Source organism: Podarcis vaucheri (assembly GCF_965113315.1).
Source record: "Podarcis vaucheri genome assembly, chromosome: 7".
NCBI classification, from domain to species: domain Eukaryota; kingdom Metazoa; phylum Chordata; class Lepidosauria; order Squamata; family Lacertidae; genus Podarcis; species Podarcis vaucheri.
In genome coordinates this window covers 3,545,277-3,559,739 of record NC_138765.1, presented here as the reverse complement: position 1 = coordinate 3,559,739, position 14,463 = coordinate 3,545,277, and the positions used below count along the sequence as shown (strand labels likewise).

General features: G+C 54.4%; 2 protein-coding genes and 1 long non-coding RNA gene across 5 annotated transcripts in view; 1 reads left to right on the top strand and 2 right to left on the bottom strand.

Moving 5' to 3' along the window:
• The window catches only part of SAMD4B (sterile alpha motif domain containing 4B), a 38,720-nt gene extending 35,260 nt beyond the window's left edge, over nt 1-3,460 (top strand). For both annotated transcript variants that reach the window (XM_082231081.1, XM_082231082.1), the window contains exons 12-13: nt 86-169; nt 953-3,460. In XM_082231081.1, coding sequence (XP_082087207.1) covers nt 86-169; nt 953-981 — 113 coding nt within the window. In that variant the 3' untranslated portion in view covers nt 982-3,460. The remainder of the gene's footprint in view (nt 1-85; nt 170-952) is intronic.
• On the bottom strand, nt 1,040-4,557 carry LOC309537019. Its single transcript, XR_014221757.1, has 2 exons — nt 2,748-4,557; nt 1,040-2,717 (listed from the first exon to the last, which is right to left on the bottom strand). It is a non-coding gene; the product is annotated as an uncharacterized lncRNA (long non-coding RNA).
• A 3,472-nt stretch (nt 4,558-8,029) lies between these two features.
• LOC309536856 (suppressor of cytokine signaling 5-like) lies at nt 8,030-14,249 on the bottom strand. Of its 2 annotated transcripts, none has more exons than XM_082231223.1 (3): nt 13,975-14,249; nt 13,082-13,176; nt 8,030-10,698 (listed from the first exon to the last, which is right to left on the bottom strand). In XM_082231223.1, the coding sequence occupies exons 2-3, from the start codon at nt 13,115-13,117 to the stop codon at nt 9,361-9,363; spliced, it is 1,374 nt and encodes a 457-aa protein (XP_082087349.1). In that variant the 5' UTR covers nt 13,118-13,176; nt 13,975-14,249; the 3' UTR covers nt 8,030-9,360. The 2 variants fall into 2 exon arrangements, with proteins under 2 accessions (XP_082087349.1, XP_082087350.1); XM_082231224.1 differs by lacking the exon at nt 13,975-14,249 and adding an exon at nt 13,656-13,943.
• Between the last annotated feature and the right edge of the window lie 214 nt (nt 14,250-14,463).

The window sequence follows — 14,463 nt, the reverse complement described above, 5'->3', positions numbered from 1 at the left end:
CCCTCCCAGCTCTACGTCTCTTTGATTCTGTGAACCTGGGTCAGAATGGGCAGTGACCGCCTGCGATTTTGTTTCCCCCCTCCAGATTGCCAGCTCCCTGGAACAGACCTGGAGATCAACCCTACACTGGAGTCCCTGTGTCTCAGCATGACGGAGCACGCACTGGGCGGTGAGCGGCTTCTTTTACTTTCATTCATTTGTTCACTGCATTTCTAGCCCACCTTTTTCTCCAGAGACTTCAAGGCGGCTTACGCCTCATTTAATCCCCACAGCAACCCTGCGGGGGAAGGCTAGGCTGAGAGGCAGCGACTGGCCCCTAAGGTCACCCGGGGGGGGGGCTTCATGGCCAAGGGGGGCGGGATTCGAACGCTGATCTCCCAGGCTCTGGTCCTATACTCTAACCGCTGCACCACATCACCACCTGTTTTAATTACATCCAGATTCTCACCTTTCCTTTTACATAGTTTGAGACAGTTAATATTAAAATATTTTAGAAATACTAAAAGCACAATAAAATCTATTAATAAAGCTTGTTGCATTGCAAAAAAAAAAAAGCACAACAGAACCTCAAACATTAAAAATCTTCCCTAAACAGGGCTGCCTTCAGATGTCTTCTAAAAGTCAGATCGTTGTTTATTTCCTTGACATCTGATGGGAGGGCGTTGCACAGGGTGGGCGCCACCACCAAGAAGGCCCTCTGCCTGGTTCCCTGTAATTTCACTTCTTGCAGCAAGGGAACCACCAGAAGGCCCTCGGAGCTGGACCTCAGCGTCCGGGCAGAACGATGGGGGTGGAGACGCTCCTTCAGGTATACTGGGCTGAGGCCGTTTAGGGCTTTAAAAGGTCAGCACCAACACTTCGAATTGTGCTCGGAAACTGGGAACCAACGTCCTTTCCCATCTATTCCTCCACCTGCTATAATTCTGCGCGCTCTTTCTCTCTCTCTCTGCAGATGGCACCGACAAGACTTCCACCATTTGAAAGAAGCTGCATCTGCTGATGTTCCTGAGAAGCTTTAGGGTGGCTGTTTATTTTTCCCCCCCTTCCCCACCCCTTGTTTTTGTTTTTTGTTATAAGCCCCTCATCTCCCAGGGGTGTGTTTGCTGTGGGGGGGGGGGCAAACCCCTTCCCCCACGAAACCACCTCCAGCAGTTCCCAGCCGCCGGAAGGGAGACGGAGGGGGAGAAAAATCTGTCACTACAATCTCACCGTCTTACTGTGTTCTAATATTCCCCCCCCCCTACTTTTTATTATTATTATAACTTCAGCTATTGGTTTTTAATACGTCGACGTGCACAAGGGAGCAGGGGGGCAGGAGGCTCCTAGAAGTTTAACTGGCAGGAGGGCGGAGGAGGAGGCTGAATTTGGGTCATGTCGCCCCCTTCCCCTTTGGGGTTTTTCTCGTTTTCTCTTTCCCTCATCTCCCTCGCCCCCCTCCGACCGCCTCGCCTTCTTCCTCCTCCTCCTCCTCCTCCCTCTCCTCCTCTTGAAACAGACCAGCCAAGGTGATGAGACTGGTCCTCTCCTGCTACCTGGATTTGGGATGTTTTTGATGCCTGCCCCATCAGCGGCCAGGACACGGGAGGGGCATCGTGGGGTTACCTGGGCGAGCTGGTTTCCGTCTGAGCTAACCCAGCTGACAGCTTTCCGTACCTGGCATTGGAGGAAGAGGAGGAGGAGGAGAGTCTTAGTGGGGAGGGAAGGAAGGCATTGGTGCTGCAGGTGACTGACACAGTTTTTTTAAGTGCCTCTAATACTCCCCCCACCCCTTTCCCGAGAGCAGGTGGAGAAGGGCAGGATGCAGCGGGGGGCGGCGCAGCCCCACACCGGAGTGCTCACCTTTGCAGGCTTGCCCCTGGTTCTTTTTATACATACATACATATAAATATATATATAGATATATAATTGAAACGATGTCCATATGCTACCTCTTAGGGCGGCCTTCCCCGGACCCAAGTGCCCTCTCTCGACCCGATGCGAGTTGTCGTCCGAAACGGGTCGAGAGGGCGCACTTGGTTGGAGAAGACAGTCTTTGGGGAACTGGGCAGGAGAGTAGCAGGTGGCAGTTGAGGAGAGACGTATGGGCCGCCCCACCGCCACCCCTAGATTGAGAGTGCCGTGGCCCTTTGGGCGCTGGGGTCTTGGACCCCTTCGGCCGCGGCCGACTCTCGGGTGTGCAGGGCGTTGGTTGGGGAGCCGGACCTAGTTTCGTTGAAACAGTTCAAATGGGTTTGGGGGGGGTCAGCCGGCAGTTTCGTGGTTTAGGATCAAAGTTCTTTTCTGGGTTCAGCTGCTATGGGTTCCTTGTGTCTGGCGCAAGGTGAATTTTCTCCCTCCCGTAATTGCAAGGCGCGGGGGGGGGGGGGGATGTCCGAAGGCTGGTGGAAGAGGAGGAGCAGTTCTGTTGGTGGGTCTCGAAAGCTCAGCCGTTCATTTTCCTAACATTTGGGGGGTGCACAGTGGTCTGTCTTCCCTGAGACGGGTTTATGTGGGGGGGTGGGTGGAAAGATTGAGTGGGTCACAGCAAAAGCCATGGTGGGTCCCTGACCACTTGGGGGGGGACCACCGCCCCAAGTTCTGCGGCGGTTTTCTGGTGCTTACGAGTGACTGGCGAACACTCCTGGGTGCAGGCGGTTGGGTTCACGGTGCTGATGAATTTGCAGGAGCCAAGCCGAGATCCTCGCCCCCCCCCCCATGACCCAGGAGGCAATTGGCGGCTGAGGGATCTGAGAGATCCCCACCGCCACCCCCTCCAACAGGGTTGGGGAGCAGAAAGACCTCCTGGGCAGGCATCCCAACGGAACCAGAAGGCTTCTCCTTTTTAACACAAGGCGGGTGGACGGTTTCTCCGTGCTGGCATTTACACAAAACACTACAGGGGGGGCAAACGGCTGCGTCGGGACCCTCCGGACTTCCAAACCTCCCGCCACCAGCCCTTTGGGGTCAGCGTTCTGCATCGAAACGGCTGCGGAACAGGGGAGGTGATTTTTACCGCCTTCAGAGGGGCTGAGACGCTGGCTGTTCTTTTTTTTAAAATAAGAAAACGACTAATGGGAGGCCTTTCCGTGCAGGCGGAGGGTGAAACAGACGTCCTAAGTGTTTTCAAGAGCCCCCATCCACGCTTGGCGCTGGGGGGGGGGTTGGGCCCTTCCAAGGTGCTGGATGCCCAAGGCAGCTTGTCAATGGGGGGGGGGCGTTTCTGCGGGAGGGTCGCCTTGCTAGTTTCCCTTGCGCCCCGACTTTGTTTGTGCGTGTGCATGCGAGTTGGGTGTGTGAGTGTGCCTTTCTCCCCCAAAGCCACTGTTTTTCGCATGATGGGCAAAAAAACCCCCAAACCCCAACCCCTTTCCCCGTTCTCCAAAAGCTGACCTTGGCAGGCTCTTAGGTACAGAGGACCTTTCCATCGTTCTCCTCTTCCTCTCCCCTCTCTCGCCCTCCGAGAACTGTTTTAAATATTGAGGGGGAAAAAAGGCCTTTCCCTTCCTCCCCACCCCCAAAAATGTATACCGAACAGTAGCATACAGAAGAACCCAGAAGAGCAGACCTGAGAGAACTATTTCTTTAAAAAAAACAACAAAAAAATTAGAGAGACAAGGTTCCTGTTTCAGATAGAAATGTTATTTTAGATACATTTTATTATGAATAACTTTTGTTATGACTATGGCTGGTAACCATGAATACGTTATTTAAAAAAAAAAACCACAAAATGTTTTACAAAAAAAAAATATCCAAATTCTGACTTTAGATTGCTTTGTTGGACTCCTTTACCGCTTTTTTCCCTTCTTCCAGTTTTTTGCTTTGTAAAAGGCATACAGAATTTAAGTATTAGCCCTTTTTTTATTAACCTCTATGATAAAGCTGTGCTTATTTTGTATTAATTTCTTTTAAAACGTTTGGGTTTTTTATTTTTATTTTGGTTTGGGGGGTGTTTTTGTGGGGGGGGGCGGCGGGTTGACAGGTCGACATGGGGAGGGGGCGGCGTGGGCTCCCGAATTTCTTATGGATAGCAGGACTATCAAAGCCTTTTTCACCGACCCGGGGGGGGGGCGAAGGGTTAAAACCTTTGCAGTTGAGACCCAAGCACCATTTTGCACCCATGGAAGAGGCTGGGGTGGGGTGGGGGTGCTGGGCTACGCAGGGAAACACACCTTCCTCCTTAAAGACCCCTTGGGAGAACGTACGGCCAGAGGCAACTCTCTTGAAGGCTTGCAGCCCTGATCTGCACAACTCCTATTCGTTCATAGTCAACGGACCTCGTGGGAATCATAGGATTGGATGGGACTTCCAACCCCCCTGTAAATTGGAAGGTCTTCCTGCTGGGTTGCCCACCCTCTAGACCCCAGGGGTCAGCAAACTTTTTCAGCAGGGGGCCAGTCCACTGTCTCTCGGACCTTGTGAGGGGCCGGACTATATTTTGGAAAAAAATAATAATAATGAATGAATTCCTGTGCCCCACAAATAACCCAGAGGTGCATTTTCGATAAAAGCACACATTCTACTCATGTAAAAACACCAGGCAGGCCCCACAAATAACCCAGAGATGCATTTTAAATAAAAACACACTGATTCCCGGACCATCCGTGGGCCGGATTTAGAAGGGGATTGGGCTGGATCCGGCCCCGGGCCTTAGGTTGCCTACCCATGCTCTAGGCAGCGGTTCTCAACCTGTGCGTCCCCAGATGTGGTTGAGCTACAACTCTCCATCACCCCTAGCTAGCAAGGCCAGAGCTCAGGGATGATGGGAGTTGTAGTCCAACAACATCTGGGGACCCACAGGTTGAGAACTGCTGCTCTAGGAGGAAGACGGACTTGAGTGAACTGGCTGGGTTTCCCCCCTTGGTTCTCGGCAGCCGTGTCTCCTCACAAGGGGGCAAAACCCAGTCGAAGGGACTACCGGCGTTTCCTTCCACACTCCAGAATTTCTCTTGGTTTGAGCAGCAAATGCTGTTGCGATGAACCTTCTCGTTCAGTTCGAGGGGGTGGGGGGGCGAAGCGTCCTCAAACCCAGCAGGTATCTTGGTGGGATCAGGAACAAAACACCAGTCACAGAATTGCAGAGATCGAAGGGGCCCCTAGAGTCAACCAGTCCACCCGCTGCTATGCAAGAATCAAATAATTCAGTCTCTGGCTTGAAAACCTCCACCGGAGGAGAGTTCACCTTCCGAGAAGTGCGCTCCACTGTTAATAATAAAATAAAATTTTATTTATACCCTGCCCTCCCCAGCCAAATCCGGGCTCAGAGCAGCTAACAACAGTAAAAGTAACAGTTTACATAAATTCACAATCAGTTAATTGAAATACCGTATTTTTTCCTCTATGACTCACTTTTTTCTTCCTAAAAAGTAAGGGGAAATGTGTGTGCGTCTTATGGAGCGAATGCAGGCTGCGCAGCTATCCCAGAAGCCAGAACAGCAAGAGGGATCGCTGCTTTCGCTTTGTAGCAATCCCCCTTACTGTTCTGGCTTCTGGGATTCAGAATAATTTTTTTCTTGTTTTCCGCCTCCAAAAACTTGGTGCGTCTTATGGCCTGGTGCATCTTATAGAGTGAAAAATACCGTACATTCTAAAATCGATTCATTCTAAAAATCAATTCAGAATCAAATTACAGTGGTACCCCAGGTTATATACGCTTCAGGTTACAGACTTCACTAACCCAGAAATAATACCTCGGGTTAAGAACTTTGTTTCAGGATGAGAGCAGAAATCGCGTGGCCCCATTAGCTAAAGTGGTGCTTCAGGTTAAGAACAGACCTTCGGAACGAATTAAGTACTTAACCCGAGGTACCACTGTAATGGCAACCATTGGGCTAGTCGAAATCTCCTTCCTTGCCAATTGCCTCTGGAGCAGAAGAGAACAAAACAGCTCTGTCAGTAGAGCGTGAGAATCGTCATCTCTGGGTTGGGGGTTCAAGTCCCAGATTCCTGCATTGCAGAGGTTAGGATGGATGACCCTCGCGGTCCCCTCCAACCCTGATTCTATCCTAAGCTTGCTCCATGCGACAAACCTTCAGATGTTTGGAGGTGGCGCTCACATCCGCGCTCAGCCTTCTCCAGGCTTGCCATCCTCGCCCGCAACACTCGGGGGCAAAGGGTTATTGGGGCGCATTTGATTCACCTGTGACAGCCGTGAGCCTGGCAGCTTTTGGGCTTCCTCCAGACCGGGTGCTGCTTCAGAGCTCCACGCTAACCCAACTCTTCTCATCCTCCCCCCTGCAACTTCACAGTGCCCTCAAACGCTTGCTTGCCCGGCGAGGTTTTTTCGTAGCCTGGCACAGACGCATGGGGCAGGAGAGCCACAGCTCAGCGCCGGAGCATCGGACCAGCTTGCAGAAGGATTCAGTCCACGACAGCGCCTCCAGTTAAGAGTCGACAAGAGACTCCCGGCTTGAAAGCCAGGCCAAGGCTCTGACTTGCTGTAAAACACCAGAGCCCATGCGCCAAACTGCGCACCAAGCCTGCCCTCTCCATCTCCCGCCATTGCTCCAAAGGCAGCCACTGTGCCCTCTGGCATGCTCCCCTGTTTTCCAGCCCAGTACCCCTTTGTAAGCCCCTCAACCAATTCCCTTATGTGTCCCTTTGCCGGCCGCTGCCCCACAACCAGCTGGTCTCTTGGGGTCCAAAACAGCTGCAAAGCAGGGCGTGTGTTGGTTCCAGCATCCATTTCAAGTGCCTTTTCCCTGCAAGGTGCTGTGTCCCAGCTTTGGCACAGTCTATGGAGCTCCCACAGGGATGGGGACCAACTGGAACGACTTTAAATGGGAATTGGGCAAATTCGTGGAGAGGGCCATCAGGGGCTGCTAGCCAGGATTGCTCTGCCTCCACAGTCTGAGGCAGCGATGCTTCGGAGTACCAGTCGCTGGAAACCACAGGAGGGGAGAATCACCCTTGGGCTCGGATCCTGCTCACAGGTTTCCCAGCAGCAGTATCTGGTCGGCCACCATGGGAACAGGATGCCAGACTGAATAATAATTTTATTATTTGTACCCCGCCCATCTGGCTGGGTCTCCCCAGCCAGTCTGGGCGGCTTTCAGCGAAGATTTAAAATACATTAAAATGTCACACATTAAAAACTTCCCTAAACAGGGCTTCAGATTTCATCTAAATGTCAGGTAGTAGTTTTTTCCTTTGACATCTGGTGGGAGGGTGTTCCACAGGGCGGGCGCCACCACCGAGAAGGCCCTATGCCTGGTTCCCTGTAACTTTGCTTCTTGCAGGGAGGGAACCGCCAGAAGGCCCTCGGAGCTGGACCTCAGTGTCCGGGCAGAACGATGGGGGTGGAGATGCTCCTTCAGGTATACTGGACCGAGGCCGTTTAGGGCTTTAAAGGTCAGCACCAACACTTTGAATTGTGCTCGGAAACGTCCTAGGAGCCAATGTAGGTCTTTCAGGACCGGTGTTATATGGTCTCAGCGGCCGCTCCCAGTCACCAGTCTACCTGCCGCATTCTGGATTAGTTGTAGTTTCCGGGTCACGTTCAAAGGTAGCCCCACATAGAGCGCATTGCAGTAGTCCAAGCGGGAGATAACCAGAGCATGCACCACTCTGGCCAGACAGTCTGCGGGCAGGGAGGGTCTCATCCTGCGTACCAGATGGAGCTGATAAACAGCTGCCCTGGAAACAGAATGGACCTGCGCCTCCATGGACAGCTGTGAGTCCAAAATGACTCCCAGGCTGCGCACCTGGTCCTTCAGGGGCACAGTTACCCCATTCAGGACCAGGCAGTCCACACCCGCCCGCCTCCTGTCCCCCAGAAACAGTACTTCTGTCTTGTCAGGATTCAACCTCAATCTGTTAGCCGCCATCCATCCTCCAACTGCCTCCAGGCACTCACACAGGACCTTCACTGGTTCTGATTTGAAAGAGAGGTTGGACGGGCCTTTGAGCTGATCCGCAGCTTCTTACATTGTGCATTAGCAAGCACCGGGTCTGTGTTTTCTGAATGTGCATACGCCTCCTTGAGATCCAGCCCACCCGCATTTCCCTCCCTCCCAGGATGCGATGCTAGGGAAGAGTTAATTGCAAGCAGGTGTAGACAAAAAAGAAAGCTGTTTAATAAGACACACACACACACAGTCAGATAGACAGACAGTAGCAGCAGTCCTTTTCCAGCAGTAGAGGGGAGTGCAAGACCTAGATTTCATTCAACCTGCCCCTCCACCCAAAAAATACCACCTGGGCAGTCCATTCTTCTAAAAGCATCACCACTCAGCTGATGCACGTTGGCAGGAGGAAACATCCGCTGGCAAATTGGCTGGATTTGCCAAAAGCTGCTGCCTGGCCCTGCAAAGAAGACCTGAGAGCAGCCCCTCCAAATTCCTCAGCCCCTCTGCCCCCCTCGCATTGGGGGCAAAGGCAGCAGCCCAGGATTCGGGCTTGTGGGGATGGATTAAAGACAAGTCTTGAGGAGGACTCGTGCCAAATAAAAGAGTCTCGGTCCGTTCCCGTCCTGCGTGGAATTTGTTCGAAAGCCTGTCTTGGAAGAAGCAACTCGTGTTTCAAGTTTTGTGCTTTTTTTATTTATCCCCTGCCACCCACAACGGTCGGTCGCTGACTCAAACCCACCCCACCCCACCCGGTTCCCATTCGGCAGTGGTGTGAGCTCGGGAAGAAGAATGTGCGTAAGACAACTGGGTCACAGAACCGTAGATCTGGAAGGGACACCCGAGGGTCATCTAGCCCAATCCACAGCGATGCAAGAACCGCAGCTTCCCGGGGGGAAAGAGGAGGTGTTTGACTGGAAGTTTCTTGAAAGGCAAAGTTCGCACCCAGAACCCGGTTAATGCACTTGACAGACACACAAACACTTGGTGGAGTAGGAAACGGCAAAAGGACTGACCTCTGGCCAGCGCCAAAGCAGCACCCAAACTGGGGGGCAGGGTGGGTGGGTGCTTGGGCCAGAACAGGACGGGGGGGAGAGGCAGGGGTCCTCCAGCTGCCAGAACACCTGCTTTGCCTGCAGAATGTTCGATCCCAAGCGGCACCTTTATGTCCAGCTCAGAGCGTCTCCTGCCCCAAACCTCAGCCGGCCACTACTGCCAATCAGTGTAGACTCTATAAGGCTGCTTCCAAGGTCCCTTCCTATCTGCTGGCAGTGGCGCCACCCAAGTCCGGCTTCTCCACTCTTCTGCAGATACAAGAGATGTCCTCCCCGTAGGTTCCCAGATCTCTCGAGAGCGAGGCACGCAATTTGGCCATGGGAACGAAACCAGGTTTGCGGTGGAAAGCGCCCACACTCGCAACCCTGGAGCAGGATGGATTAATGTCTCCTGGGGACAGAAGTATCCGAGTCAAAGGGGCAGTGGTGGGAGAGAGAGAGAGAGAGAGCTAACCAGCTGGAAATGGGAGTCACGGGCTCCCTTGTCAGCTCCACCAGGCGTCCAGCCTCCGGACGCGCACCCTCTGTTTGTAGTGGTACTCCTTGAGATACGCCTTGAGGGTGCTGGGGATGGGCAGGCGGCCGATGCCGTCGTAGGTTGTGCAGCAGGTGACGACGGCGCGGCAGAGGTGTTGTAGCCCGAAGGGGAAGGTCCGGTTGACGGGGACGGAGAGCAGCGGCTCAAAGAACATGCAGACGCTGGGGTCCTTGTAGTGCTCCAGGAGCCCGGTCACGGTGGGCGCGTGGAAGACGCTGGGGTCGTGCACGTCGAAGCTGAAGTTGTGGTTCCACTGCTCGATGCGGGCGTGCAGGGAGCGGCCGTAGCGGCGGAAGCTCACCGAGAACAGGTAGTCCTCCTGCGCCGAGTCGCGCAGCAGGAACGTGCCCTCGGGCTTCCCGTCCAGCAGAGCCTCCGCTTCGTAGCGGTCCATCACGCCCCAGTAGCAGGGCAGCTGCGTCAGCTGCAACAAGTCAGGAACGAGGCAGTGGATGTAGTCAATCTGGGTGTGGATGCGCACGTCGGGCGGCAGCCCCGCAGCGCAGGAAGAGGAGCCCGCGGCCGCCTCCTCTTCCTCCTCCTCCTCCTCCTCCTCGTCCGCCGCCGCCAGCGCCGCCCACCCGGCACCGGCCAGCTCGCTCATGCCATGCGCCAGCTTGGGCCCCAGTTTGTAGAGGGGGTTGTTGACCTGCGCTGTCACCTCAAAGGTGTGGATCAGGGCGTCCGGCGGCGGCTCGACGCCTTGCTCGATGCTGATGCGCCGCCGCTCCCGCAGGCGGTCGTCCTCGTCGTCGGAGCGCGCCGCCGGCGCCGCCAGGGCCTCTTGCTCGGAGACAGGTGCCGTGTGCTGCTTGATGAGGTTCCAGGTGCGCGCAAGTTCCGAGCCGGGAGGGAAGGGGCAGGTGTCAAGCATCAGCTCCCGCAGGTGGATCTTGCGCTGCGCCGAGAGGTCCGGCGAGCGGGAGGCGCTCTTGAGAGGGAAGCACTGCCCCACCGCCGCCTGCAGCTTCTGGCGCAAGGAGCGGCCCACCACTTTGCTGACGGGCTCCGGCGACCCCGAGGAGCCTCCTCCGTCTGTTTCCGCTTCTGGCGGCGAAAGGCTCTGCCTCTCCAGGGATCGGCTCGCTCGGGCTCGCCAGCGGCTGGCGGGACAGGCGCCGGGAGCCGCATCTTGCTTGGCTTTTGGCCGGGCACCCCCCTCCTGCGACATGGCCCCACGGGGGGAGGAGCTAGAGGGAAGGAGCAACTTGCAGGCGCACAGAGATGTGGACACGGATGCGCCGAGGGAAGCACATGGTGGTGGCGTCGGCGTGGGAAGTGGGACCTGGGCAAGGGAAGAGAGAGCCCATGTTAGAAACTCGGGTAATATAAGCTAGGCAACTAATAATAATAATAATAATAATAATAATAATAATTTATTATTTATACCCCGCCCATCTGGCTGGGCTTCCCCAGCCACTCTGGGCGGCTTCCAACAAAATATTAAAATACCGTAATGCATCAAACATTAAAAGCTTCCCTAAACAGGGCTGCCTTCAGATGTCTTCTAAAAAAGTCTGGTAGTTGTTTATGTCTTTGATATCTGGTGGGAGGGCGTTCTACAGGGCAGGCGCCACCACCAAGAAGGCCCTCTGCCTGATTCTCTGTAACCTTAAACCTAGGTTATAGTCACCACAACACCACAAATGTCTATTTGCCAGGGGGTTGGACTAGATGACTCCCAGGATCCCTTCCAACACTATGATTCTGTGATGTTGTGCTCTCAACCGCATTGCTTGACTGTCGCTCACTCTTACAACAGTTCACGTTTCCCGATAAGCAAGAAGGAGAAACACACAGTGGAACTGGAAATGGCATTAACTCTGGACTAAGGCAGAGGTTTGGTAATTGTGGAGAAACCTCCACGTAGTTGTAACTGAACCTGTGCCAGTAGCGCTATGCGCCTGGGGAATTTCGAACGCTGGAGAGGTCATAAGGTCATCGGTGCCGCATTAAGTCAGCTAGGACCCCTGATGATGGATAGATTTGATTGATTGATTGACCTCCACCATAAGGTCATTAGAAACTGCTGCATTTTGAATGGTTTAAGACAACGTGCAACCAATTTGGGGGTGGAAAAGCCAGGGTAAAAAGGTGTGCTTTCAGCATCCTCTGGAAGCTGTGCAATGAAGGTGCCAGGTGCATCTCTCTGGGGATGGAGTCCTACCGCTTTGGGGCCACCGCAGAGAAGGCCATTCAATTTTTTGACTTCCATCAGTCCTGCCTGAAAACTTCCCAATCTAATCTCTTAGTACGCATTTCTTACTTTCCCTCTTACATTTAAAACTCATAACCAATATCTCTATCCTTTTTCTGCTTGGTAACACTTCGCATATTCCTCCTTACAAAGCTTCTTGCAGTCCTACTAGCGTAATTTGTCGGTTGCAACTGCTCTTCAGATAGTTCATATACTTCCAGTCTTCTGTAAATCTCTTGGTCGACAGGGTTTAATCCAGCACTGCCACTGTGAAAACAGGATGCTGGACTAAATGGGCCACTGGCTGGATCCTGCAGGGCTCTTGTTACAACGATGGCAGTCCAGCTCCCATCAGGACCCAAAGCTAGCATGCCAACCAACTGAAAGGAGGGTGGTGTTGCTGCCTTAGTCCACAGCTGGAGTCCAGCTTCCCTTCCCACATGCAAACTACAAACTCACCTCTCTCTCTCTCTCTCTCTCTCTCTCTCTCTCACACACACACACACACACACACACTTCTGCCCCACATTTCGTTCCCCCTCCGCCAACTTCTCTGGCTCAAGCTTATTTCAACACTGCCCGCTCTCTGCACCAAAGAGTCAGTATTGCATAGTGGGTGTGGGTATTCAAATGATGTTGGACTACAATGCCCATCATCCCTGACTGCTGGTCCTGCCAGCTAGGGATGATGGGAGCTGTAGTCCAAGACCAGCTGGGGAACCATGTTTGAGAAACATGGGGCTAGAGCAGGCATAGGCAAAACTCCGGCCCTCCAGATGTTTTGGAACTACAATTCCCATCATCTCTAGCTAACAGGACAAGGATGGTGGGAATTGTAGTCTCGCAACATCTGGAGGGCCGGAGTTTGCCTATGCCTGGGCTAGAGTATCTGAAGAAGTGTGCGTGCACATGAAAGCTTATACCCAGAACAAACTTAGTTGGTCTCTAAGGTGCTACTGGACAATTTATTTGTTTTGATGGAACCAGAGTATCAGACTAGGGATGCAGGTGGTGCTGTGGGTTAAACCACAGAGCCTGGGACTTGCCAATCAGAAGGTCGGCGGTTTGAATCCCTGCAACGGGGTGAGCGGCTTAGTCCTGCTGGCCACATGACCGGAAGCTGTACGCCGGCTCCCTCGGCCAATAAAGAGAGATGAGCGCCACAACCTCAGAGTCGGCCACGACTGGACATAACGGTCAGGGGTCCCTTTACCTTTACCTTTAGAGTATTGGACTAGGGCCTGGGAGAGCCATGAAACTCACTGGGTGTGACTTTGGGGGCCAGACGCTCCTTCTCAACCTCACCTATCTCACAGGGTCGTTGTCGTGGGATTAAATGAAGGAAGGGGAGAACCACATACGATACCTTGGAGGAAAGGCAGGGTATAAATGCAACAGAGACGAAATCCCTCTGCTGCCCATCGCAGCCCCCTACTCCCCATCAGACCATCCCAACTTGGGGTGAGCTTACGGTTGCAAATGGAGTTCCTTGTCCTGTTCGGCTCATCCATTAACCAGGTGTTGGAAGCAGGTAAAGGCGTCTCTCTCCTTCCTCACACGGAGCACCTGAGCAGGACAGAAAGAAGACCGCAGATTGGGAACAAAGAGACAGCAACAGGTGGAAGTGTCCCCACCTCCTCAATACTCCATTTATAGACCACCTTCCTGCCACATTTCTTAGATTTTCGCCCCCTTTTGCCTTCACAAGAGGTTGCTTTCTCGGTCTGCTAGGAAAGGCAAAGAACACAGGAGAGGATAAAGGCAGCCTTAGATATAATCAGAAAAGGAGAAAGACAAATATGTGCCACCTTTTCTTCCAAGGACCGCAAGGCAGCAAACGCGGTTCTCCCACTCATTTCATCCCAGCAACGACCCTGTGAGGTTGCGAGGCGGCGACTGGCACTCAAAATCTTCCAGGGAGCTCCATGGCCAAGTAGGAGATTTGAACCCTGGTTCCTCCGACGTCCTAACCCGAAACTTTAACCTCCATGCCGCAGAACTCCTTTCTTTAGGGTACCTGAGTAAGGCTGGGGGAAGCAGCTCACCTGTGGGCCTCTGGGCGTGTGCAGAGCGCCGGACCCTCTCCGCCTGTCCGCAGCTGGGATCGGCGCTTCAAATGCAACAGCGAGGCTTGGCGCAGGGCTCCCCAGAGGCGCACCCCGAAACCCGCCGCACCTTCCTGCTCACACCCCGCATTCCTCATCTCCGCCTCACCGTGGCTCCATCCACCCAAGGGCCTCGCCCGTGGGAGGCACTCTGCACATGCTCAGAGCGCCCAAAATGGGAAGCCCCGCGCCTCCATCCACCTCCCAGGCCTCTCCAAGGCGCCCGAGCGCACCGTGCGCCCTGCTGCGCGCCCCTTACCGGCCGGCGACCCCGGAGGTCTCCTTCCTCTCCGAGGTTCTGGAGGCGCACGGAGAGCCCCGGAACCTCTCCGCCTCCCCAGGCCGCTGGATCTCCAGCTCCCCGGAAGCCCCGCGCGTCCAGGCGCGCTCGCCCTGCCCCGATCGAGACCGCTTCCTGGGTGGCGTCCGGGAAGCGACGAGAGACGCGAAGGCAGCGAGAGCGCGCCGCCTGCCTGCCTGCCTGGCGCAGTGCCGCCACCTGCCGCCGGAGGAGACGCAGGAGAAACCTCGGGCGGGCACGCGCCTTGGAGAGCGCCCTCGCCCCGCCCAGGCAGCCCAGAAGGACCCAGGAGTCCGGGCTGGCGGGGGACCCTTTGGGAACGCAGAGCGGCTGGACCAATTCTTGCGCCATCATCTTGGGCTACAGAAAATCCCGCTTTCTCCGATTGCCTTTCCAAGACGATGGCGCAAGAATTGGTCCAGCCGCTCTGCGTTCCAAAAGGGTCCC